The 25,058-nt window shown below is 40.0% G+C and overlaps 1 protein-coding gene across 1 annotated transcript in view; it reads right to left on the bottom strand.

The window, feature by feature from the left end:
* Positions 1-1,502: 1,502 nt before the first annotated feature.
* SV2C (synaptic vesicle glycoprotein 2C) overlaps positions 1,503-25,058 on the bottom strand; it is a gene marked incomplete at both ends in the record, with an annotated part of 178,482 nt that continues 154,926 nt past the window's right edge. Inside the window, 5 exons of the mRNA XM_081287785.1 lie at positions 1,503-1,686; positions 19,252-19,411; positions 19,874-20,077; positions 21,524-21,657; positions 24,531-24,695. Of these exons, the coding sequence (XP_081143911.1) occupies positions 1,503-1,686; positions 19,252-19,411; positions 19,874-20,077; positions 21,524-21,657; positions 24,531-24,695 (847 nt within the window). The remainder of the gene's footprint in view (positions 1,687-19,251; positions 19,412-19,873; positions 20,078-21,523; positions 21,658-24,530; positions 24,696-25,058) is intronic.

The following is a 25,058-nucleotide window of genomic DNA, read 5'->3' as shown; positions in this document are numbered from 1 at the left end:
ATTTTTTCCTAATTTATCATTTACGACAACCTAGTTATCCATCGACAATGGTTTCAGGTCTCATTTGAATGAATGGCAGAATCAGGTAGGCAGAGTCGGTTTTTAAGAAGTGGCTTTCTCAATCCCTAAAAAACAAATGCCAAATGTTTTCTTTGATATAAGGAGAGTAACTAAGAACAGAGTTGGGAGGAAGAGCATGAGAAGAAGATTAACATTAAACAGGGGTGAGAGGTGGGAGGGAAAAGGAAAGAGAAGGGAAATTGCATGGAAATGGAAGGAGACCCTCAGGGTTATACAAAATTATATACAAGAGGAAGTGAGGGGAAAGGGGAAAAAAACAAGGGGGAGAAATGAATTACAGTAGATGGGGTAGAGAGAGAAGATGGGAGGGGAGGGGATGGGGGATAGTAGAGGATAGGAAAGGCAGCAGAATACAACAGACACTAGTATGGCAATATGTAAATCAGTGGAAGTGTAACGGATGTGATTCTGCAATCTGTATACGGGGTAAAAATGGGAGTTCATAACCCACTTGAATCAAAATGTGAAATATGATATATCAAGAACTATGTGATGTTTTGAACAACCAACAATAAAAATTAAAAAAAAAAAAAAAAAAAAAAAGAACTGGCTTTCTGTCCTTGAATCTGATATCTGGTAAGAGCTATGGCAGCTTGGGAGGGCTGGGTTAGGGAAATGGTAAATGAAGGCAAAATGTCTCTCTCTGATCTCTTGACTTTCAAATATTCTGAATTACACACCTCAATCACAGACACTATTATGGTCCTTTTCCCTCATATTTTTTTCGAAATTTGATTCATCTTTCTGTCAGAAATCTTGCTTATGCAGCTCCCTCAGATTTTTGCTGCTAACTGCAGAGCTCTTGTTTTTCTTGTCAGCAGTCACCTTAATTGTCCTGCCCAAAGAGCCCCACCCAGCCCCGTTTGGTGCCACATGGTTTTCTTTGAAAGGCTCTGCTGTAACAGCGAGAATTTCTGGGTATCCTTTTCTAAGTAAACAGGAAGTATCGCTAGGCTTAAAAAAAAAAAAAGAGAAAACCTTCTCCTCAGCAAAAATTCAATAATATGCCAACTTATATTTCCTATTAATGTTGCATTAGGAGCAAGATCAATTTCTTACACAGCACAGTCTTTTTCTTAAGATTCTAAACCTTCAATGAGTGAGCAGAATCCCAGGGAAGGCTGGCCAACGAGGACATTTTAGAAATTCACCCACTGATTTTTTTTTTTTTTTGAGGCAGTAGCATCACAGGAAAGATAACAATGCATGAAAAAAAACCACACACACACACAACAACAAAACCCTGTGCAAAATCACATTAAAGGGGCAAGATATTATGCGTCTAAATTTTAAGTCACAGCAAGAGTTGTGTTCCAATACTTAACCACCTTTCTATATATGAAAAATCTGAAGCCTTGAGTCAGGAGAATTGACGCATCACAGGAGAAAGAAACACACAAAGATGGCTTTTTTCCCCCCCATCACATCAGAACCTGGGTTCGTGTGTCAGGCAGACGCAGCCCCACGAGTCCTCCACACACGAGCACAGTAGAAGCCAGAAGGATGGGGATTGCTTTGGTGATGCCAACCAGGGAGCCGAAAATTAAGTTTCCCAGGACGGTTGCTGCTTTGCATAGAGCATTCAAGAAGCCGAAGCCCGTTGCCCTATAAAGGAAAAGAATTATGGACAAGGTTGAGAAAATGATTCTAGCTTTAGACACATGTTCTATAATAGTAATTTTCAATGCTCTTTAAGTAGATTGTGTTGAGTGTCATTGGAGCAAATAATTAAATGCTTGTTAGCAAATCAGGATAGAGAAACCCAGCTGTTGGTATTGTTCTTTCAGGCCTCCTGTTGACTTTCTTACCTTCTCTATTGATTTTTTTTTTCTGACCATAGGTTCCAATTTATCATGGACAACAAGAGAAGGGTAATTTCAGGAGTCTCTTTTCTCTTGGCCCAATGGTGTTGGAAGAAAGGGTCTTTTATATCAAAGTTAATCTTACCCCATTCAAATCCTTCTCTCAGGAAAAACAGTCATGAAGCACACAGTTCATCAGAGAGGCAGCTCACCTCTGTGAGTGTGGAGTTTGGGCCACCTCCCTCTGACCCCAGGCAAGAAGTGGAAAGCGAGGGTTAGGGAAATTGAGCAGGTTCTCATCTTATCATTATTTTGTTTTGTAAATTCCCATAATTTCAGAGATATCTGTATTTAAAAGGAAACTTAATTTCATTCCAGAATTGAAGTATATGACAATATATTTCTTTTTACTCCCTTCTTTTCTCTTATCTAAATCAATTTAAATAATTGAGGCCCATTGAATTTTCAAAGAAAATCAGGGATGTTGGAGTTGGATCCCTTATCTTTAACTTACTGTGGAGCTGAACTACCATGCATTCTTTCCTTGTTTTCATTAGCAGGCAGAAATAGAACACAGGTTGAATATCACTTATCTGAAATACTGGGGATCAAAAGTGGTTCAGATTCGGGAGGTTTGGGGATTTTGGAATATTCACATAGACTTCACTAGTTGAGCATCCCTAATCTGAAAATCTGAAATTCAAAGTTCTCCTAAATCTGAAATTTTTGAGCACTATGTATTTTCAGATTAGAAATGTTCCACCAGTACTGAGCTGGGTGGCCCTACAAGGAGCTAGTGTGATATTTCTCCTATCATCAGAGTTCTCTGTGGAAAATCGATCCAAGAAAATATTATAGAAGAGAATCAGATTGTGGGCCTAGAGATCTTGTTTGCTGTCCTTTAAGCTGTGCAGGCATGTAAGAAACAATCCTCCGTTCTTTTTGAATCACCAAGAGTTCACACATGCTGAGCATATGCTCTATCATTGAGCTATATTCCCAATTCCGATGTCCTCTCTCTCTCTCTCTCTCTCTCTCTCTCTCTCTCTCTCTCTATCTTTCTTTCTCTCTCTCTCTCTTTTTTTTGTGGGGGGGGTACTGGAGATCGAACTCAGGGGCACTTGACCACCGAGCTTATTTTATATTTTATTTAGAGATGGGGTCTCACTGAGTTGATTGGCGGCTTGCTTTTGCTGAGGCTGGCTTTGAACTCACCATTCTGTCTCAGCCTCCTGAGCCACTGGGATTACAGGCATGTGCCACTGCGCCTGGCTCTTTCTTTCTCTTTCCCTCTTTTCTTTTCTTTCTTTCCAGTACTGGAGATTTAACTCAGGGGGCACTCTGCCACTAAACTACATTCCCCGGCCTTTTTTATTTTTTATTTTGAGATAGAGTCTCATTAAATTGCCCAGACTGGCTTTGAATTTGTGGTCCTCCTGCTTCAGCCTCCCAAATTGCTGGGATTACAGGTGTGCACCACCAAGCCCGGTCCACATCCCACCTTTTTTTTTTTTTGTACCTGGAATTGAACCCAGAGGCACTTAACCACTGAGGCAATATCTAGCCCTTTTTACTTTTTTGTTTTGAAGCAGGGTCTCTCTAAGTTGCTTAGGGCTTGGCTAAATTGCTGAGGCTGGCTTTGAACTTGTGATCCTCCTGATTTATCCTCCTGAGTTTCTGGGATTACAGGTATGCACCACGACATCCCACTTCTTAGTACATTTTTTTTTGGAAAGGATATTTGCTATTAGTCTACATAAATTGAAGGATTTTGCTTTGGTCTTCTAGGTAGAAGATTAAAATTTTTTTTTTCACAACTGTAGATCTACCGCTGACATCATAGAGAATATAAATTTCCTTCTGACTTCGTATTTTGGCTCTGAGTCACATTAAATGCAGGGCAATTTTTTTTTAAACCACAAAGGGAAATTCATTTTACATGCTGCAAAATGAAGTATTTAATACACACCTTTCTTTGATTGATTTGCAAGTTTGTAGCTGTGGGGGTTTCCTTTTGCAAGTCCTAACAACTACTCATCACTGCTTGCATGGTTCCTAGTGGCATTTTCTACAATGTATGCAGCAGGTTCATAACCTCAGAAATGTATGTGGTTATTATCCAGCCATCCACTTTTCACACCATTAGAAAGAAATCAAGGCTCCTCCCTTTGCTGTATGAATGCAGTCTCTGTGTTAATGCAGTACCAATGATTTTGCTAGTTAAAAACACATCTAATAAAGGGCAGCTAGCACAGATTTTCTTTTTGGCTAAGAAAGTAAAGTAAGCAGGCTCTTGAAGGGTGGCAAAGTTGCCAACTCCTTGGAATGAGGAAGAAGTGAAATAAAGTCTCTGATGGAAAGAAGCAGGGATTTCTTTTTTTTTCTTTTTTTTTTTTTTTGGGGGGAGCGGGTACTAGGGATTGAACTTAGGGTTGCTTAATCACTGAGCCACATTCTCAGTCCTTTTTATATTTTATTTTATCTTATTTATTTATTTATTTATTGGTGCCAGTGATTAAACCAAGGGGCACTTAACCATTGAGCAATATTCCTAGCCCTTTTTTAAAAAATATTTTTATAGACAGGGTCTTGCTAAGTTGGTTACTGAGGCTGGCTTTGAACTCACAGTCCTCCTGCCTCAGCCTCCTGACTCACATCTGGTTTTTATATTTTATTTTGAGACAGGGTCTGGAGAAGAAGCTTAGAGCCTCACTAAGTTGCTGAGGCTGGCTTTTGAACTCCTGATCCTCCTGCCTCAGCCTTCCCAGTGGAGAAACAGGAATTTCTTGAGAAGAAGGTAAGTAATTTTGTATTCTCTTTGTATCTAATTTTGTGTTCTTGAAAAAAAGACCTGTAATACCAGTAATTACTAAAACAGCAGGGGGGAGGGTGGATTTAATATACTAATGACTATTTTCAAATGAAATTGTTGGAGGCTACAAAGAAGACTTGAGTAGAATGACACCAGGGTCACCTCTTCCATCTCCATGAGATGTCTTTCTGCTATGTATTTTTTTAAAAATTAATAGACTTTTTAAGCATCTTCGGGTTTACAAATAAAAGGTGGGTGAAAATAAAGGAGAATTTCCATATGCTACAGTTTCCCCTTTTACTTATTTATTTATTGGGTACTAGGGATTGAAACCAGTGGCACTTTATCACAGAGCCAGAGTCTTGCTATGCTGCCAAGACTGGGTTCAAACTTGAGATCCTCCTGCCTCAGCTCCCGGAGTTGCTGGGATTACAGGCATGTGCCACAGCACTCTATTAATTATATGCATTACTGTGGTATATTTATGAGAATTGGTGAACCAAACTGATACACTGTCATTTACTGAAGTTCATAGATAATATTAGGGTTCATTCTTGGTATTGTATTTCTATGGGTTCAGACAAGTGTATAATGACATATGTCCACCATTTTAGTTCCACCCAGAGGAATACTTTCACTGCCCTATTCTATGTGACACTATGATGATGGACATTCATCCTTCCCTCCATTAAACCCCTGGCAACCACGGTTCTCTCTTTCTTTCTTTTTTATAGTTGTAGGTGGATAGCATGCCTTTATTTGTTTAGTTTTTTTTTTTAATGTGGTGCTAAGGATTGAACCCAGTGCCTTTACTCATGCTAGGCAAGCACTCTGCCACTGAGCTACAGCCCCAGCCCAACCCAGATATTTTTACTGTCTCCACAGTTTTGCCTTTTCCAGAATATCATTTAGTTGAAGTCCTACAATATATAACCCACTCAGACTGGCTTCTTTCACTTTTTTAAAAACTACATTTTTAGTTCTAGATTCTAGAGTCATAAGCTACCAACTGTATCTTATGGTGTTAAGATAAACTGTATCCTTCTGGGGGAAAATGGCTAGTGTGTTTTTTGCTGATAAGAGATAGGAAAACATTTTTCTGACATGAAGTCTCTCAATGCTGAAACTGCAGAGTGACCCATGTAGGATTTACACTGGGTTAAAATAACAATGTATTTCCAAGGTATGAACCTCTGGTATAACTTAGAACAAGGTATAAAATGCAGACAGCTACCTCTTTGTATCACTGAAACTGTAACTGAGGAATGGATGACTTCCTAAGATTTCTGGGCAGCAGTAAAGACAGATGCATTAGGAGCATCTGGTATCTCAGGCTTCTAAAAAAGAGAATCAAATCCTTATTTCCTAAGAATCTCCATTTTCATTTCCCAAGCAGAGCCAGTACTTCAGAGGAAAATCTGGTGTGCATGCAAAGCACACAGCCTCCTTAAATTAGGATTGGCATTCAAGAAAATGTGCCTGCCCTTTCCTTGGATAAGTAAATTATTCCTTCAAATATTTGCAGCTGGAGGGTGTGATTTTTCAATGTATTCGAGGCACAGCTGTATTAGAAAAATTATTCACAAAATGACTTTCCCTTGGGTTATCTATTTTTACTACAGTAAGAAGCTTTTAGTTCATTTACTCTCTGTTCTTAATTAAAATGAAGTTATCCCTTCTGCAGACATGGAAAGTCCAAGTCACCTTGTGCTTATAAAGTCCTTTAAGGGTGGGGAGCTCAGAGCTTGTGGAACCCCCACTCCCTGACTTCTTAGCAGCAGGGTGAGCTCCTGCATTCTTTTCTACAGATGTTTTCCTGCCTTCCCTTAACCAGCAGGAACCAACAGAGAAAAACAGAAAGACCTATTATTTTTCTATATGCTCTACCCCTTGCTTCTCATCTCTCCAGCCAGAATCCTTTGTTCTCAATTATAATTATTGTTCAATCTACTTATTTTAATCTTTTAAATTGCCCAGGCTGTGCTGGAACTCACGATCATCCTGCCTCAGCCTCCGGACTAGCTGGGATTACAGGTTTGCCTCACCACATCACAGGTTTCAAGTTTCTAAAATGTAAACAGAACCCCATGGCTGCAGCAAGCCAGTTCCCATTCCACTGAGGCACTCTCTTCCTGCACCATGGACTCCCTCTCTTTGACATGCTGGTGTGTGAAGCGAGTTGGCTGCAGCACTTAGACTTAGCTGATGGGGGATGTGGTCACCAGAGTATCCTCTCACTGAGATTGGATGGTGGCTTCCTCTTTGCAGAACTCACAATTTAGCAGGTTCTAGCTTATTTATATTGCTTTATGTTTTAATTGGAGTCTGCAAAAAGGAAACTGCTGGCTCCTTGGACAGAGTGAGGATAGCATTGTCCTTACATTCAGGCTTTTTTTGGTTTCGTTTTTCCTGACATTAGTGCAGAACCAACCGTGGGTATATATGTTTGTATTTATTTATTTTAGGTTCCTGGGAAGAAGAAAGGGATGCTGAAAAATGGTGGCACTTCTTAGGGTAGTGCCTGGCACAAGGCAAGCACCATGTGGGTATTTACCACTGTTAAAACACTGGCTGAATATCTGCCCTACCAAATGATGACATTATTAGGGGAAACAAAACTAAACTAAAGGCTACATTTTGAAACACCCTGAACTGGTATGGATTCATACTCTGCTCACCTAATTTACTTATTAAAGTGTAAAATGTAAGCATCTTTTTTAGTCTAAACTTTTGGAAAGGAGCTTTTTCTGGGGAATGTAGCCAAGTCATTGGCAGAAATTATAAAAGGACCCAGCATGGAGCATTGTGGAAAGTCTGAACAGCCTTTACATCAAATATACATTGTGATCTAAAGATTCAACTGGAAGTTGGTTGTTTGAAACAGAATAAACCCATTTACCTCACAGAAACAATACTACAAATGAAGGCAAGGTGCCCAGGTTGAATCTTAACACTGAACCCATCTGGCTATTGAACTATAATGCTAAAAGCACCAGATGCCCCTTGAATATTTGTGAATAAGCACATTTGTCCTTAATATATTCCCAATTTATAATTCTCCTATGCATTTATTCATTTTATAATATTCATTTTATAATTCTTTCATTTGTTAAGTATCTATTATGTGGCAAGCACTGCACTAGACTCCAGCGACCCCCAAATTAAAAGACAAAGCCCGCATTTGTACTGACAGATATCACGATAACACATACTTAGAGCAATGAGGCAGCATACATGGGAGCAGGTGAGTGGGGGATGATCTCAGACTGGGGATGGGCACAGTTGAGAGAAGACTTCTCAGAGGGGATGGTGAGAATATGATTTGCCTTGAAGGAATAGTAGGAGCTTGCCTGGTAAAGGATGGCCTGTGGATAAGTGTCTCTGGTGTCATAATACTCTCACAGCTCCCTAACTTATCTCATGTGGTCTGCTTTAGACACTCTCCAAGGCTTCCTGAGTACCATCCAGCCCATCTGTCTCCAGTCAAACATGGCTCTCACTTCTCATGCAGCTGTTTTCAATCTGGGTTAGGATGGCAATTTTATTGAACTAAGGTGCCTAGACATGTATAACCACATCTTCACCTGGTGGCATGGCAATTAAGCTTGGGGGGGTGGGGTGGTTAGAAACTCCTGGGAAGTTTGATGATGTGGCCATAACGATGGCTAGACTACTCCCACAGAGATTCTGGCTTTATTGCTCTACTGGAGCATTGGTATGGTTTAGAAGTTCCAAGTGATTTAAAGGTGTATATTATCTTCCCAGAGATGTCTGCATTTTGGAATTGATTTTCATTTACTGTTACATACTAAAAGAAATTACAAAAGCAAAACATCCACTCTACCCCTCCAACAAATAGGTTCATATCTGAATTCCTTTCAGCATGCTTTCAGTCATGAATCAGAGGATTTATACAACTTTGCTTTCTGCCTCTTATCAATCATTCATACAACTGTTTGTCCCATGTTGTTTTTGTTCCCATGTTTTATTTAGCATGTAACTACGATTTCCATAACTATATCATTGGCTAATGTAAAAATTTCCAGATTTGGGGTATTATTAATGATACTGTAATGAACACGTTCACCTCTATGACTGATTACGTTTGGATAAATTTGTTAGGGCACATCAGGCAGTATAATGTAGCCAGAGGAAAGAGTTCACAGTGTGGAGGAGACTGAGGGTCACAGCGGGTGCTGTGCCCATGAGAAGGAAGGGTCCTACCCAGAGTATCCCTCCCTACTCCTGCTCTTGGTGAGCTTTCTTGTTCACTCTGCTTAATTCATTTTTTTCCAGGGACCGTCAGTTTCTCACCTAACCTGAACCATCTCCTTTCCCATCTCTCAGCTGTCTCAGTTTAGACTTTCCTCCTTGCCACTGTCCCTACTCTCTCTGACCTGGTCTGTTTCAAACCTGAGCATCTTATCTGGACTCAGCCTTGTGCAGGTCTATGTCATGTTTGGAGGTTGGCTGGGTAGTCTTTGTAGTCACTTAGCACAACCCTATCTCAGGACTGTCACAGGAATGCCCGTGATATTTGATAAATAAAAGGCTGAACTAAGAAATTTCTTGAGAAGCCTGGGATGGTGGTGCACACCTGTAATCCCATCAGTTTGGGAGACTGAGGCAGGTGGATCACAGGTTTGAGGTCAGCTTGGGCAGCTTAGTGAGACCCTGTCTCAAAATAAAGAATATAAAAGGCTGAGGTTGTAGCTCAGCGATAGAGCACCCTGGGTTCAATCCCTGGTACCACACATATGCACACACCCAGAAATTTCTCAAGATCTTTCAAAAATGTTGGAGGCAGATTTTTGTTTTGTAATTGGCATTTTAATGAGTGTTAGTTGGGTGATGTTTGCTTATTGATGCCAGATAAACTTCCTGTTTCAGGGAAAAATAGTTCCAAGTTATTAAGTCAGAAAAGACTGAATTCAATTGCTTTCTGATCTTCAGAGAGAAAATTTGCTTTACTCAAGTAGGTAGCATCCTTCTTAATAAGAACCAGATGCCATTCTGTACCCCTGCAAGCAGACTGTGCTTACTTATATACAGGTGGAGAAGGAATCCCCTATTAGTTGTGGGCTGAGAGAATCCCTGGGCCCAAAGCAGCCTCAACCTTCCCTCCATTCTCCACATCACCAAAGGGTTTCCTATTGCTTGTTCCCACTGGAATCAAATATTCACAGACAGGTTGATAATGGGAGCCTTTGTGTCTTATCATTTATCTGGTAAACCTGGCTAGGAAGTGCCAGCCTGGGCCAGGGTCATAATGATAGGGTAAGTAAAGATAGAATGACCGAACACAGGGCAGCAATGTGGAGTTCACCTGAGGCCAAGGTCCAAGCATATAACCAGGTGAGCTTCTTAAGAACAAACCAGGCCTTTAACCCTGGGAGGGCAGATAGATAGGTCTTCGCTGAGAGTAGCAGCACTGAGTCAGACATCTGGGTTTGAGGCTAAATGATTCTGGGCAAGCTACCTCCCTTTTCTGCAACTTATTTTCCTCACCTGAAAATGGGGTAAGAATACTTGCAGAGTAAGGTGAAGACTGAATAAAGTTAAACGAGATCTTCTGAAATACCCAGCACAGTGCCTAGCTCAGCCTTCACTTCACAGATGAGGAAACTTGTCCAAGCTATCCACCTGAATTCTCATATACTGCCATAACTCCAGGTGAATGAATGATATATACTTTTTAAAATTCAGTTGGTTACGGACTATAGTTTTCCTCCCTAAATGGGATCTAGCTTCCCCACTTCCAAAGTAAGCAATTTAGCCTAACTCCTAGAACAATGCTCTTTCTTCCACACTGTTGATGGAGTGGAGGGAGGAGAGACAATACCATATGAGAAGGGGAACCTGACAGCTGAAGGATCAGGAGGTCACAGGCCATGACGGGAAACGGACAGAAAGGGGCAGCAGAGAGAAAACTGGAGACCACGGCTCCCTCACAACTGGCTAAATTGCTTACTTTGGAAGTGGAGAAGCTAGATCCCATTTAGGGAGAAAAACTATAATCCATAATCAACTGAATTTTAAAAAGTATATTTCATTAATTCACCTGGAGTTATGGCAGTATATGAGAAAGATCAAGTCCAGCTCTAAAGAAGCTAACATTTTTGTGGATGACAGTAAAAGTAAGCATATAACCTTTGTCCTATGGCATATGGTCTTGGTGGTTATTTGCTTTAAAAATACTTTGGTATAAACAATAGAAAAGAATAATTGTTTCCAATGTATACCCATAGAATTTAAAGCACATAAATCAGGAATTAACAGGACAGAAATGATTCCTTTGCACTTTAAATATCATTTTAGAAATTGACAGGAGAAGGTCATTAATGAACATCGGGGAGATTTTCACTGGTGATGTGAGTGATGTTCAGGACATGTAGTTGATTGGAAAGAATACTCTTTCCTTAGCATAACAGACATAACATCAATCCCCTGAGCTCAGTAACCTTAAATCAGTGATGTGGTACTTTTGGTAGACTCCAGGTTCTAGAGCCCATGTGCCCTGCACCCCATGCTAAAGGAGAACCCATGCTTGATGGCACACAAATCTGCTGGTCCTGCTGTCACAATATCATTATGTCCATGGTCCCTTCACATCAGGGCTTATTCAGTACCCAAGGACAGAGAGATAGACTTTCCTGGGGCTCAAGAACAGTCTATATGACTGTTTTGTGCCTGTTTTTGCATCTGACAGGATTTGCTCCCATTGAAATATGCCTGGGATATGTTATACCTACCTGGCATTGAGGCTGTGGGGAGAGGGCATCTATTTCCTGCCTCCTCATCTTCCTCTACTTCTATTTGCCAGAGTTAAAAAGAATCAAAGAATGACATTTGCTGAATGGCTAAAGATAAACATATATAATGATAGTGCATATAAAGAAAAATAAAATGTGAATACATAATAAAATAGAAACCTATATAACATATATATTTTATGTACATAAAATATAAGTAAATATGATGTTATGATATACACAGAAAAATGAAGCAGGGTAAGGTGATATGGAGGGAATATATCACATAGGTTGGTTAGAAAGAATAGTTCACAAATTTCTTCATATCCAAATTGCAAAAAAAATGAGTGAGGTTTTCTTCTTCTTCATTTTAATGGCCACAGATGGAGAACATATTCAAGAAAGAATGAAATTGTCATTATGGATCACTAAGTGATGATGGTGATGAGGACAATTTTAGAGGTAAATGAGATGCCATTTATTTCAATGTACTTATTTTACATCTCAAACAACTGAGGCACAGTTGTGCTGAGTGGTTCCCCTGAGGACACAGAGCTGGTTAGTCAGGATTACAGATTGGCCATGGGGGAGGAATCAGGAGACCTTTTCTGTCTAAACAAGAACAATCCTGAGGGAAGGGCTTAGCTTGGTTAATTCTGGGCAGATGTTTTGATTTTAACTCATCAAAGAAGAGAACAATCCCACAGCACTGGGTGACAGCAGCTGCTGCCCAGGACTAGCAGGGAATAGCAAGTGTGAACAATCAGAGTTTTACTTTTAATTCTTTCTGAGGTCATGTCTAAACTGTGCATGCAGGAGGGTGAAGGAAGGAGGCCATTGGCCAGAAAAAGGCAGGAATATGCTGCTTTTAAGAATAAATATCCTTGAGATAGGCCTGCTGGTGAGGGGAGTCTGTGCAGAGCTGAGGCTGGTCAGAGAGCCCGGTTGCATCACTCGCAAGGTGTGTGGCTCCTTGCCCTGAGCTCCAAGGAGGAGTGGTCAAAATGACCAATGGGCTCTGGGGACACAGGAAGTGTGAGCAGGAAGCTTCCACCATGGCCACATGGTGGCAGCAAAAGTCACTGCCTGGATGCAGGACACAGGTCAAATAGCCTACACCATGTGGGTTATAGTTTATGACTCGTGAAAAGTTTACAATTATGACCAAGAAAATAAAAGAAGGAGGTGAAAGGATGGGGACAGTGAATAGTGGAAAAGTCCAGTGAATAGCATTACATTATTTTTTTACTCTGAATCTTAAGATTCTAAGACAGGAAGGAAGTTTTATCTTCCCCACCCCCCAGTTAGGATATTAGTGGTCAGAGGGACCTCTGACCGACCCTGACTAAATCCCAGTCATGGAATGTGTCCCCTATTGTCATCTTCCTAATCTTTTTGCAAAGAGGGTTAAAAGCAATTTGTTGGTCTTAGGACTTGGGGGTGGAGAAATGATGGGAAAAAGACGTTCACCTGGACCAATATGTTGTTAGATGGTTGGGCTTCCTTTCAGATTTGTGGCAAGCTGGAAAATTGAATTCTCTTGGGAGCTTGTTGTCATATTCATTTTTACTATCTACTAGAAGAATCGTAGACTATCAGTTGCCCATTATCTGTATTACATATATAGGCTCCCTGTTCATTTTTGACACAAGGAAGGATCTGATATGCCTAGGCCTGATGTTGAAATTGTCAAAACATCATACCATGCCTTGAATGTTCAAAAATGCCCTAAACTTCAAAGGTCCATCCTTTTGCCCTGTTCTTCATTTCTTTTCTCAAAGCAACCTTATCTTTCTAATCTCACAATAAAAGACAAACACCTGACTCCAACCATTCAACCAAGTGAATCCTCCCACTTCATATCACTTATCCCTGCAGAACTGAAGGTATTCCTTGTTCCTTGTTCTTTTAAGGCCAGACCTGGGAATTAGGAGTCTGAGGAAAGGTAGGTGCATGGACCACTATGTCTCAGCCACTGTGGCTGATGTTCGGGCTTTGGTCAGGATCCCCTGTTGTTACCACAGAGTTGGAAAGCAGATGGGGTTGAGATGGAGGTGGTTGGCCAGGGAGAGTGCATTGACCGAGAGTCACCCTCCTCTTCCACAACTTCTACGGCACTTTTTGTTGATACCTTGCCTCAATCTGAGGCCAGTTCTGGCCCTGGACAGGTCAATCTGAAAAAAGCTATAAGCTATAAGTTTTTAATGCCAGACTGTTGGAAGTCTAGAGTTTCAGAAAACAAATGTGCACAGCTTCCCTCAGAGTTTGCAAGATCACTTGCTTACAGGCTGGCCTTTTGTCCTTTACTTACCTGACCTGAGTTTCTAGCCCATCGAAACTTTTTCTCCTAGCCTGGTATTCCAACCCTGGTGCCTGTCCTTTCTTAGTCCAGGTATGTGGTCACTCTGAATCTTCTTACCTTGAGGATTCGCCCCTGGACTCAACCTCTTGCCTTCTTTGACATATTATTTCTATGTGAGCCCTTGTTTTCTGTTCCTTTTGAATTGAACTTTCCCAGGAGTCTGTAACCTACTGCCTGATCTGGCATCTTGTCACAGCCCAGTTTCTAGAAGACTCATGACATACGGTGCAAAAGAACAAAGAACAGCAGGTTGTCTCCAAACATGATATGCACACACTACTTGATAGTCCCCATGCTTCTTCAGTCCTTATAGCCAGGCCACTCGTCACTGACTTGTGATTCAACCACCCTGTCTGAGAAGCAACTGAGCTGCAGGGCAGGGGAAAGGCTGGGTGACTCAGCATCAAAGCTGGGCCTGTCTCAGGATCGGCTATCACTGTGAATGTGAGTTATGGCCATGGGCCTTTGCCTTGACGCCAGTGAGCAGGTGACTATCTATCTCTACAGTAGTGCCAGTGATTTAGTTTGTCTTAACCTCCAGTGTTAGTATAACTTTCCTACCCTCAACTTTTCTTCTCCTCCTCATCCTCCTTCTTCTCCTTCTCTTCTTCCTCTTCTCCTTTGTCTTTCCTTTTTTCCCCCTTGGTACTAAAGGTTGAACATTGCACATGCTAGGTGAGCACTGAGGCTACATCCCCAGCCCTTCTTATTTAATTTTTAAAATTTTGAGACAGTCTTACTAAATTACCCAGGCTGGCCCTGAACTTGAGATCCTCCTGCCTCAACCTCCCAAGGAGCTGAGATTACAGGTGTGCATCACTGTGCCCAGCCATCCTTATCATTTTTTTAAAAAATATTTTTAGTTGTAGTTGGACACAATACCATTTATTTATTTATTTATTCATTCATTCATTCTTATGTGGTGCTGAGGATCTAACCCAGCTCCTCACACATGCTAGGTGAGTGCTCTACCACTGAGCCACAACCCCAGCCCCCATCCTTATCTTTTTGATCCATCAGTAGCATCTATCACATCTGATTACTTTCACCTCCTGAACTACTTTCTTCACTTGATTTCCCAGACTTAGCACTTCGATTATCTTTTCTTTAAAATATTTTTTTTTAGTTGCTAATGGACCTTTATTTTATTTATTTATATGTGGTACTGAGAATCGAACCCAGTGCTTCACACATGCTAGGCAAGCACTCTACCACTGAGCCACAACTCCAGCCCTTGATTGTCTTTTCCTCTCACACAGTGCCGCTTTCCAATCTCATTAGCTAGTTTCTCCTTGTCTCTTTGACCTCTCTATTTCCTAGTGTCTCAGAGCTGAGTCTTCAAAACTTCCTTTTAACTACTATTTCTCTTTTTGTGGCCTCACCCACTATCATACTGTCAGGCATATCTATATGCTAAAAGAGTTCACATTTTTTATTTCCCACCTGGATTTCTCCCCTGAACTCTGCGATCTGTCCAACTGCCTACTTCGCATCTCCACTAAGATATTTAATAGCATCTCAAGCTTCATATGAACAGAACAGAGATCCCAGTTCTGCTTAACTTCCTCTTGCAGTCTTTCCCATTTCAGTAAGTGGCATCTCAGCTTTTCCATTGCTCAGGTAAAACCCCCAAAGTCATCTTGAATACCTTTTCCTCTCACATCTCACATTCCATCTTTCAACAATGCTTGTTGGTCTTGGACATATTTTTAGAATCCAATCACTTCTCACCGCAGTCAGTGGCCCCATTATCTCTTGCCACAGTTGTTGCAGTGACCTCCTAACTGGTCTCCCTGAATTCATCTCAGATCCCTTAAAGTTTATTTTATTGAAGTACTAGAGATTGAACCCAGGGGTATTCTACCATTTAGTTCTACCCCCAGCCTTTTTTATTTTATTTTGAGACTGTGTCTCACTAAGTTGTCCAGGCCAGTCTTGAACTTGTGATCTTCCTATCTCAGCCTCCTGAATAGCTGAGATTACAGATGAGCACCACCATGCTCAGGCATAGAATTTATTTTTAACACAAAAGCCAGTTTTCTTTTTTAACTATAAGCCAGATCACATCACTCCGCTGCCCAAAATCCTGCAACAGATTTTATTTCACTCAAAATGAAGACCTGAGTGTCCCTCTGGGCCTGTCACCCTTACCTTCTATCTTGCTCATTCTGCTCCAGCCTGCCAACTGGTAGCCTCCACTCCCATCTTGGGGCCTTTGCACTTGCTGTTGCTTTTGCTGTGAAAGCTGTCTTCCAAAGTATCTGCCTGGGTCTCTGCTCAAATGTCACCTTTACAGGATCTACATCTCCCTTGGCTATCCTATATGCAATTACAACTCTCCTTACCTTAGCAATTTCTATATCCCTATATGGCTTTATTTTTCCCTTTAGCACTCAGCACCACCTGATACACTAATGCCTACTTCATTTATCTAATTGTATTGACTAGCTTTCCCAAACTAGAATGTAGACTCCATCAAGGCCAGGCTCTCTGTGTGTTCACTGTTATGTCTGACTAGGATGGTTTCTGGCACACAGTATGCATTCCATAAACATCTGTCTTGTGAATTAGTGAATGGATTCTATCCCCAGGATTCTTTCTGGTATCCAACATAAATATTCAAATGCATATTGGATGGCTCCATGTTGAAATGAAAATTCAACATGTCCCAAATGGAACTCAGTATTTTTCTGACCCCAGCTCGAACCTGCTGTTCCTCCTGCATCCCCATCTCAACACAGCCACAACCATCCTTTCAACTGTGCAAGCAGAAACAGAATCCTCTCTGACAACCTCTTTTCCTCACCCCAACATTTAATCAAGCACCAAGTTTTGTTGATTTTATCCTTAAAATTCCATGAACATGTTAAATGCTAACTTCTTTCCTTTCCAATCTACATTTTTGTCCATATCACCACCTTCAGTGTCCTAAGGAGATGCCCTGCCTCCTCTCTGGTCACAAGAGTGAATTCTAATCTTACCTTGTTTTTCTCCCTGAAACACCTCAAGGGCTCACATAATCCCCATCCCCATATAATACAATGTTCAAGCATTTTCATGACCTATTTTGTTTGTTTGTTTGTTTTTGCCTAACTTTGTTAACTTTTTATTTGCAGAGATTTTTCAGGTGATATTTGCTCTGACTGAAATGTTCATTCCATCCCTTGGTGTGGCTGCCATTCACTATTCTCCAGGCCTCAACTTAGATGTTACTTCTAAACCTGCTCTGATGTGCCAATGCTTTCAGAGCACCATGCCCTTCCTTCACCATAACCCTGACCACACCATGTTAAAACTCATCTTTACTTGTTCTTAAGCTCTGGAGAGAAACGAACACAAAAGGCCTGTTGAGTCTTTGCATGTTTAACCCAATCTTGATTTCTGCTTTTCAGAAGACCTGAACTCATATGAACAGAAACTTCTGCTTTTACCTCACTTGATGTTTAAGCTTTCTGACACAGAATAATAGCAGGTTCCCATTTCTGAAGATGGACTTACCCAACTCCTGAGTTTTTCCTTGTACCACTATGTGCAGCAAGTTTTATATATAATTTGTAAATGAACAAAATACCTTTATTTTAATATGGTGCTGAGGATCGAACCCAGGGCCTCACAGATGCTAGGCAAGAGCTCTACCACTGAGCTACCACCACAGCTTGAGTTTTCTGTTTTCAAGCCAAATTTTCCCTCCATAAATGCTCATCCTTCTATTTCATATGGAAAAGTAACAACAGCTGATTTAATTTACAATAGTTTCAAATTCATAGTGCAACACAAAAAGAATGGAGGCTCTGTGATAGCTTTGCTAACATGGTTTGTTTGTTTATTTGATGTTGGGGATTGAACCAGAGGTGTGCTACCACTGAGCTATGTGGCCAGATCTTTTTATTTTTGATTCTGAGACAGGCTCTCAGTAAGTTTCTGAGGATGGCCTTGAACTTTTAATCTTCATGCCTCAGTTTCCTGAGTCACTGGGATTACAGGCATGTACTAATATACATGATTGGAGGGGCTTATTTTAAATAAATAGTTTAATCCACATCTGGGTGGGCTTTGTTTCCAAAATGACAGGTTGGTTGAAACAAACCAACTCAGTGCAAGCTGAACACTTGCTTTTGGCTGCAACTTTATCCCCAGGGTGCTTGCAAAGGTAAAGAACTAACACATATTGAATAAATGAAGGAGAAGCTATAAATGGTTTCTTTCAGAGCCCATGTATGTACTTGGGGGTTCACTGAGGGTCTGAATTAGAATATTTCATAAACAGACATGTTTATGAAATAAAGCTTCCTTAGTTTTGAGTGTTCTATAAGAAGATGCATATAGGAATATATAGGAATGCCAATAGCACTTATGTAAGCTCAGGAAAAGATGTTCCTGAGGAAGAAATAGAAATTAGAATATGGAAATGCAGAAGATGTATCCTATTGTGATCAATAAACCAAAGGAATGAAAAGTCAGGGGAGGGACCCTGGATCAATGGCAAATCAATGCCCTAAGTGTCTCAGAATGATCCTAGGGTAAAACCCTTCCTCCTTCATTTCAAAGTCTGTACTGTATTCCAACACAGAGGTCTTCCATGGCAACAAAGTGTGAGAGTTGTCCATGAAATAGAAAGTAGAAAAAGGCATTTGTCTTAGCTTATGTCAAATGGCAAAACAGGAATTCCATTGTTCTAATTTAATTATTCAGCTGCTGAGGCTCTACTTAAATCCCTCCTTCTAGCCCTTTCTCTGATATAAGGTGTAGTCTGTGTCTCCACTTAGGACTGGGTAATTTCCTCTAACAGCAATCTTTTCTTTCTTTCTTTCTTTTTCTTTTTCTCTCTCTTTTTTAATAGGAGTGTGTTAGGCGTTCCTTCAGTAGACCAGGAAGGTCAACACATATGTGCTAGAGACCTCTCTTGCTTAATGCAGAGCTCATGCAGACACCTTCAAATATAAGGTAATCACCTTTGCAAGACTGATTAGCTACTCAAAATGTGGGCCAAGACAGGCTATTAAGTTCTAATCCTCACCACTTCATTATAGCTTCCTCACACTGTTAGCCAACAAATTAAGTCATGGGCACAATTAAATTTCTTCCCTGGTTTCACTGCCCTATTACTTCCTATTAGGAACTGTATTCCCCTACATTTTCTCTTTTTAAATTTATATATAACAGTGGAATGCATTACAATTCTTATTACATATATAGAGCACAATTTTTCATATCTCTGGTTGTATACATAGTATCTTTACACCAATTCGTGTCTTCATACATGTACTTTGGACCCTACATTTTCTTTTTAAAAGAGGAATGTGGAACCTGTAGCTTTATAAGCATGATACTTTGGAGATTTTTACTTTCTTGGGCATGCAGCAGTTGGGCTTAGTTTTTATCATTTTTCAGTGGTCCCATGGGATTTGGACCACCTCTATCCCAGAGGCTCTTTCAACATACCTCCGGTCTGTGGGGTAAAGTTCCACAGTGACCACATCAAGAGAGTTCCAGGCTGAGATGGTCAGTCCATTGTACAGACACAGCATGCCTATCATCATGGATTCACTGGTGCCAAACCAAAGGAAGAAGCAGCTGATTCCCGAGAGCACCATGGAGCCACCTGCCAACAATACAGATTCAAGGTGAAGTGTTTCCTGTCATCTCAGCAGAGCAAGGACTCTTGAACCTTTGAGAACTCTTAGGAAAACAAAAATCCATGGGAAAGTTGCAAACTGGGTTCCATAAAGCTCCAGTACAAGGGTGTTCACCTATATGAAAGTTCATCTCCCTGCTTTCTGAAAGCAGCAAATATGAAATGCCCATGTTCCATTACTCAGTTACTTAAGTGGAAAAATATACATTAGTTACACATAATTAGTTTTTCAGTCTGTTAACTCATGAAAACTGCTCAAATGAAATGTAATTAGACATAACTTTCACTACAATTTAGTCTTAATGAAGGGTCTAAGGGATTTCTCCTCATGGGATATAAATCTCCAGGGGGAAGGGTACATAGTAGGAAGCAGGCTTCCCCTAGAGTGCAGGGGCAGCCCTTTCCTTCTACATGAAATCTAGCACACACCTAGCATGGTTAAGCGCCCAATTCTGTCCATCAGGAGAGCAGACACGATGTTCCCTGGCAACACTGCCAATGTCCCCAGGAAGTTGACAAAATAAATCCAGTAGGCACTGTAGTCATCGTCAAAGGTAATCTGGCAGCCCGTTTTGTTATGAAAAAATGAGCAGTTTTGAAATTCGCTGTCAATGAATTTATATGGCTCAAAATCTGTAGAAACAACAGAGAAAATTCATCAAGCTCTTACCAGGTATGAGCAACATAACAATATCAGAAAACCTACAATGAATTCAGAAAAAATCAGGGCTGGGCTGACTTGACTTTTCTTCTCCAGGCCAGATCAATGGTTTCTAGTCCAGTACCTCACATTATAAACGAACAGAGGGAGGGATACCTTTGTTGAATAAAGGAATCAATTAAGTTAAAGAGTCAGTTATCTTCTGGTTTTCTATAGCTGGCTACTGCAAATTGTATTACTTGCTTAGTCCTTTACAAGATTACTTTATTCTAATTATCATGCTACATAAAAGCCATCATTATAGCACTAATAGTTTCCACACTATAATTATAAAAACAATTTGTTTAAAATGTGTATGGATCAACCTTATTATTGCTATTTTATGGGACTCAGAGGCACCCAGGAGAGGGAATTTCCTTGGGTTCCTGAGGCTGCAATTTAAGGTCTACGTGGACGAATCCACTGAGGTGATTCTCCTTTGAAGGTCATTCTCCTTGTGAAGTTTTTCTTGAACTTGGCTCTAAGAAGAATTGCAGGTGATAGTAGGTGTTGCTGAAAACCTTGTGATAAACTTGTTATCTTATTTGCTAATCAAGATTTTCCTAAAAAACCTGGTCCTCTGAGGTTCAATGGGTTAGAAGGTAGTGAAAGACAGCTCTATTTAATAAACAAAGACACTTTGACCCCATTCTCACTTGGAGCCAGGCAAAGCTTCTCTTGTCTGAACACCAAGAAGGCAAGGCTGATCCTCCTGACAGTGACAAGTTGTTATTCTGGACTCATTTAATAGGATCAATGTGTGAGCATGGGAGAACATGGGCTTTATAATCAGATAAACCCATCTTTAAATATCACTTGTTATTGGTTCTATGATTGTGAACAAATTATTTAATTTTTCTAAACCTCTGCTATTATAAAAACTAATTAGATAATGAATGTTTGATGACCTGGAAATGGCATATGGTAAAGTCTCCATCAGTGTTGGCTTCCTTTTTTTTTCTGACTTTATTATATTGATTGGGATAAAATATAATATCTGAGCATAGATACGTGTTGTCCATATCTGTTACTAGAGTTAATGTATGCTCTTTTAAGCAAATGCCAGATTTTGAAACCAGGATTCCGCAGGTTAATTCTTTGCTTTAAAAATTATTCACCAAAGGATTTTGTGTGTGTGTGTGTGTGTGTGTGTGTGAACTCTGAACTTAGGCAAGCCCCATTTACACTAAATCTGACAAAGAAAAACAACACAAGCTTACCTTTGATTCAATCTGACTCAGGGAACTTGTTAATTTACTTTAATCTCCACTTCCCACACAAACCCCTAGCCACATCATCACATGGTTATCACATTTCTGCCAACAGCTGGCCCTTTTGAAGAGGCCCCAGCTGGAGGCAGAGCTAACTGGCACACATACCTGTGTTGTCAAAAACAGTATCAATAAAAGTACAGTTCTTGAAGTAGGTGTTGACTGAAGTCACATCCTCAAAGGTACAGGACTTAAACACTGAGTCTTTGAAAGTTACGGATTTGAACTTGACCCCTAGGAATCTGTTCAACACACAAATACACACAAATTCACATCAATGACCTATAGCCATTAGAGTTCAAAGCTAAGTCAAGCAGGTTTAGAGATGTGATGCCTCATGATAGACTTTCTTAATTTTTATAAGAACAAAGGATTCTGGGTTTTCTAAGCTCTTTGCTTTTCTGTTTTTCCCCTTGAGCATCCTGGTCTTTGTCTCTTTCATTGCTCACTGTCATTTCCTGGTAGGAGAAGCAATGACACTCAAGCTCACTTAGTTTTTTTGCAATGTTGGTGAAAGGTTTTGTGTGGTATGCAATAGAAGGTAGAGTCTGAAGATTACCTATTACTTATTTACTTTAAAATCCTATATTCCTGTTTCTTCAGATATGCCTTTATTTGAAAAAAGTTTAGGGTTAATGTTTCTAACTTGATGATATGTTCCTACCTGAATTTTTATTTTTAGGGCAGGGCTTTACACCTGCTAGACAAGTGCTCTACCACTGAGTTTCACTTCCAGCCCCCTGAACTTTCAGTGAAAATCTGTTTCCTGAGCTGACAATCCCAGGCCTCTTCATTCTAGTGTGGGGACTTCCAATTATCTTGAAGAGAGGGCAGAAAATCCTGTTTCATTTACATGAAAAATGACTGCCTCCAGGTCAGGAAGTAAAAAGGTTATACTCATTTCTAGGAGTATTTTCTTCCTCAAGGTCAACAGATATTCCTTGAGTCAAATAGAATTAGGAGAGTTCTGTTTACATTTGGTAGAATGATGAAACCTGCTGAGAAGCCTTTTGGGCATTGGAAGGGGGAATTCTAGGTGGTAAAGATAGTAACAGTCTTAATAACCATGACATCTTAGGAGAGTCTGTGATTCAGATTAATAAGGGCTCCCAGCTGACACATATAAATATAATCAATGTATCTTAGTTCTATATTAAGACTGGATATACCCTTAGCTAGTCACTGAGAGGAAAATGCTTGATCATCTGGGAAGGAGCTTCTATACCAAGACTATACCTATTAAGGACAGAAAGGGACTAATCCTTCTAGGAGGTGAGCTTACTTGAAAGCAATCACTAACTATTGAGTACTTTCAAAATTATTCTCATTGTAATGCCTGATTACATTTGTCAGTTCAAAATACACTGTGGCCTCACAGACCAACCAGCCTAAAAAAATAATCTAGTTTCAACGTGTACTGCAGGGATGCAAAGGGAAAAAAAAGTCTATATGCACTAAAGGTTATCAGTTTTTTGAAAGTAGATTGAATTTGGAAAAGGGAAGCAATTTTAGGTTTTTTTTTTTTTTGAGTACTGGGGATCAAACTCAGAGGCACTCGAACACTGAGCCACATCCCCAGCCCTAACTTGTGTTTTATTTAGAGACAGGGTCTCACTGAGTTGCTTAGTGCTTTGCTTTTGAGGCTGGCTTTAAACCCGGGATCCTCCTGCCTCAGCCTCCAGAGCCACTGGATTACAGACATGGGCCACCATACCCAGCTCCTTTTATTTATTATTTAAATCTATAGTTTTTAGATGTTAATGGACCTTTATTTTTTTATATTTATTTTTTTAGGTGTAGATGGACACAACACAATGCCTTTATTTTTATGTGGTGCTGAGGATCAAACCGAACCAGGGTCCACCCGTGGTAGGTGAGCGCTCTACCACTGAGCCACAACTCCAGCCCCCAGCTCCTTTTTACTTTATTTTGAGACAGTGTCTCACTAAACTGCCCAGGCTGGCCTCCAAATTAAAATCCTCTTGCCTCAGTCTCCTGAATAGTAGGATTAGAAGCATGTGCTACTTTGCCTTGCTCATCTTAGAACTTTAGTTAGTAAGTAGTTTAGTTAGTAACAAATACCACTAAGATTATGACTGAGACAGTCACAAACAGATTTTAGAAATTTCTAATAGTAACAATATATTTTTAAAGTAAAATTCCACCCTAGAATTACAGAACATTTGATGCTAAGGTTTCTGCAAAAAGTAAATGCAGATTCAAGCCAGTATTTCAGGTGGGAGAGTGAAGCTGATCAATATGGCTTTAATGATTAGGCCCTTCAAAGATTGCAAATTAGATTAAGACCTCTTAGTTGGTATCTCTCCTGTCCATTACAAAGCATCCACAGAATTTATCTTACTGAACTGATTTTTTTCCCTTGGATAACTTTGGTTATTTTTGATTTTTACTTTTATTTTTAAATTTGGGACAATTTCTTAAGAATAATGTAAGCGATCAGGAACTTGTACCAGCAATTACTTTCTCAAACAACACATAGAAGAACATAAGTACGTCACCTATTCCTTTCTCTGTCTGAAATAATGAACCAGAACCAACTTCCTGTTCACTTCTGTCTCCTGACATCCGGAGATGTTCCAGATCCCATTCTCAATAGCATCCCTTGGTGCTTTCAAAATTGGAGGAATCATTTCTGTTCTCTAATCGAAACAAGTAAACTCATACAATTTAACTTCAATGTTTGATTACACTTACTGGAGAAGGAAAGAATTATGAAAAGTGATTCCCTTTCTCAGGAATGAAAGACTCATCACATTACATTTCAGATTTCTTCCCTGAGTTAAAGAACCTATTACCCATTGCATTTTCTCTTCCTTATTTTCATTACTCTTCAAGGTGTTTCTGAATTTTCTTTTCATAGTGGTCAATTCCATATTTAAGGAGTGTGACACAACTTAGTTTCAGAAGTAGTTTAAATGAAGCAACTGATAAACATGTATTTTCCATTTGGAAGTGAATTTCCATTCAGCCTGAAAATTACTAAATGTACAAACTAAAAACAAAATAAAACGAAAACCCCTACAGATTTCGGTGCAGAGAATACTAGTAAGAAATGAGTTTTTGTGAATAGCCAGGGATTTCAAAGTTTCTAGACCTGCCATTGTCGTATTCCATTCCAGTGTGAATCTGATTTTCCATTGTAAAGTTAATACTGAAATTTGCATATTTATCTTTTTGCACATTTCTAGTCAGCAATGCATATTCATCAGACTGAAGATGTTTAATGACATCAGGGAACCAAACCGATAATCCATAGTACCTGCAAAGATAAAGAAACATGAGTTTGTAAAGGTGCTGTCATGCCTGAGGCAGTAAGTTCCTCCCCAACATTTTCAGAGCAGTGCTGGTTCCCAGTGAAGCACTTTCAGTTCTGACTGGCTCTCTATAGTATTTGAATGAATCAACACACAAGTCATTGGTGTGCTCCCTGCTCTTTTACGAGTAATCTGCAAAAATCAGGTTAGGGAGATAGTTAGAGAGGTTAGCTGGGAAACCCCATGTAGGTAATCCCTAAACTCTTTTCTTTGGGAAGTTATACATAAAAAAATCCCATCTTATACCTGAAGTGGTATAGGTGGTGCTTTGGTTGGAATGTGTAACCCCCAAATTGAATTTTAAACCC

The sequence above is a fragment of the Spermophilus citellus genome, assembly GCF_964194105.1.
Source record: "Spermophilus citellus genome assembly, chromosome: 1".
Lineage (NCBI taxonomy): Eukaryota > Metazoa > Chordata > Mammalia > Rodentia > Sciuridae > Spermophilus > Spermophilus citellus.
This window is presented reverse-complemented; position numbering and strand designations above follow the sequence as displayed.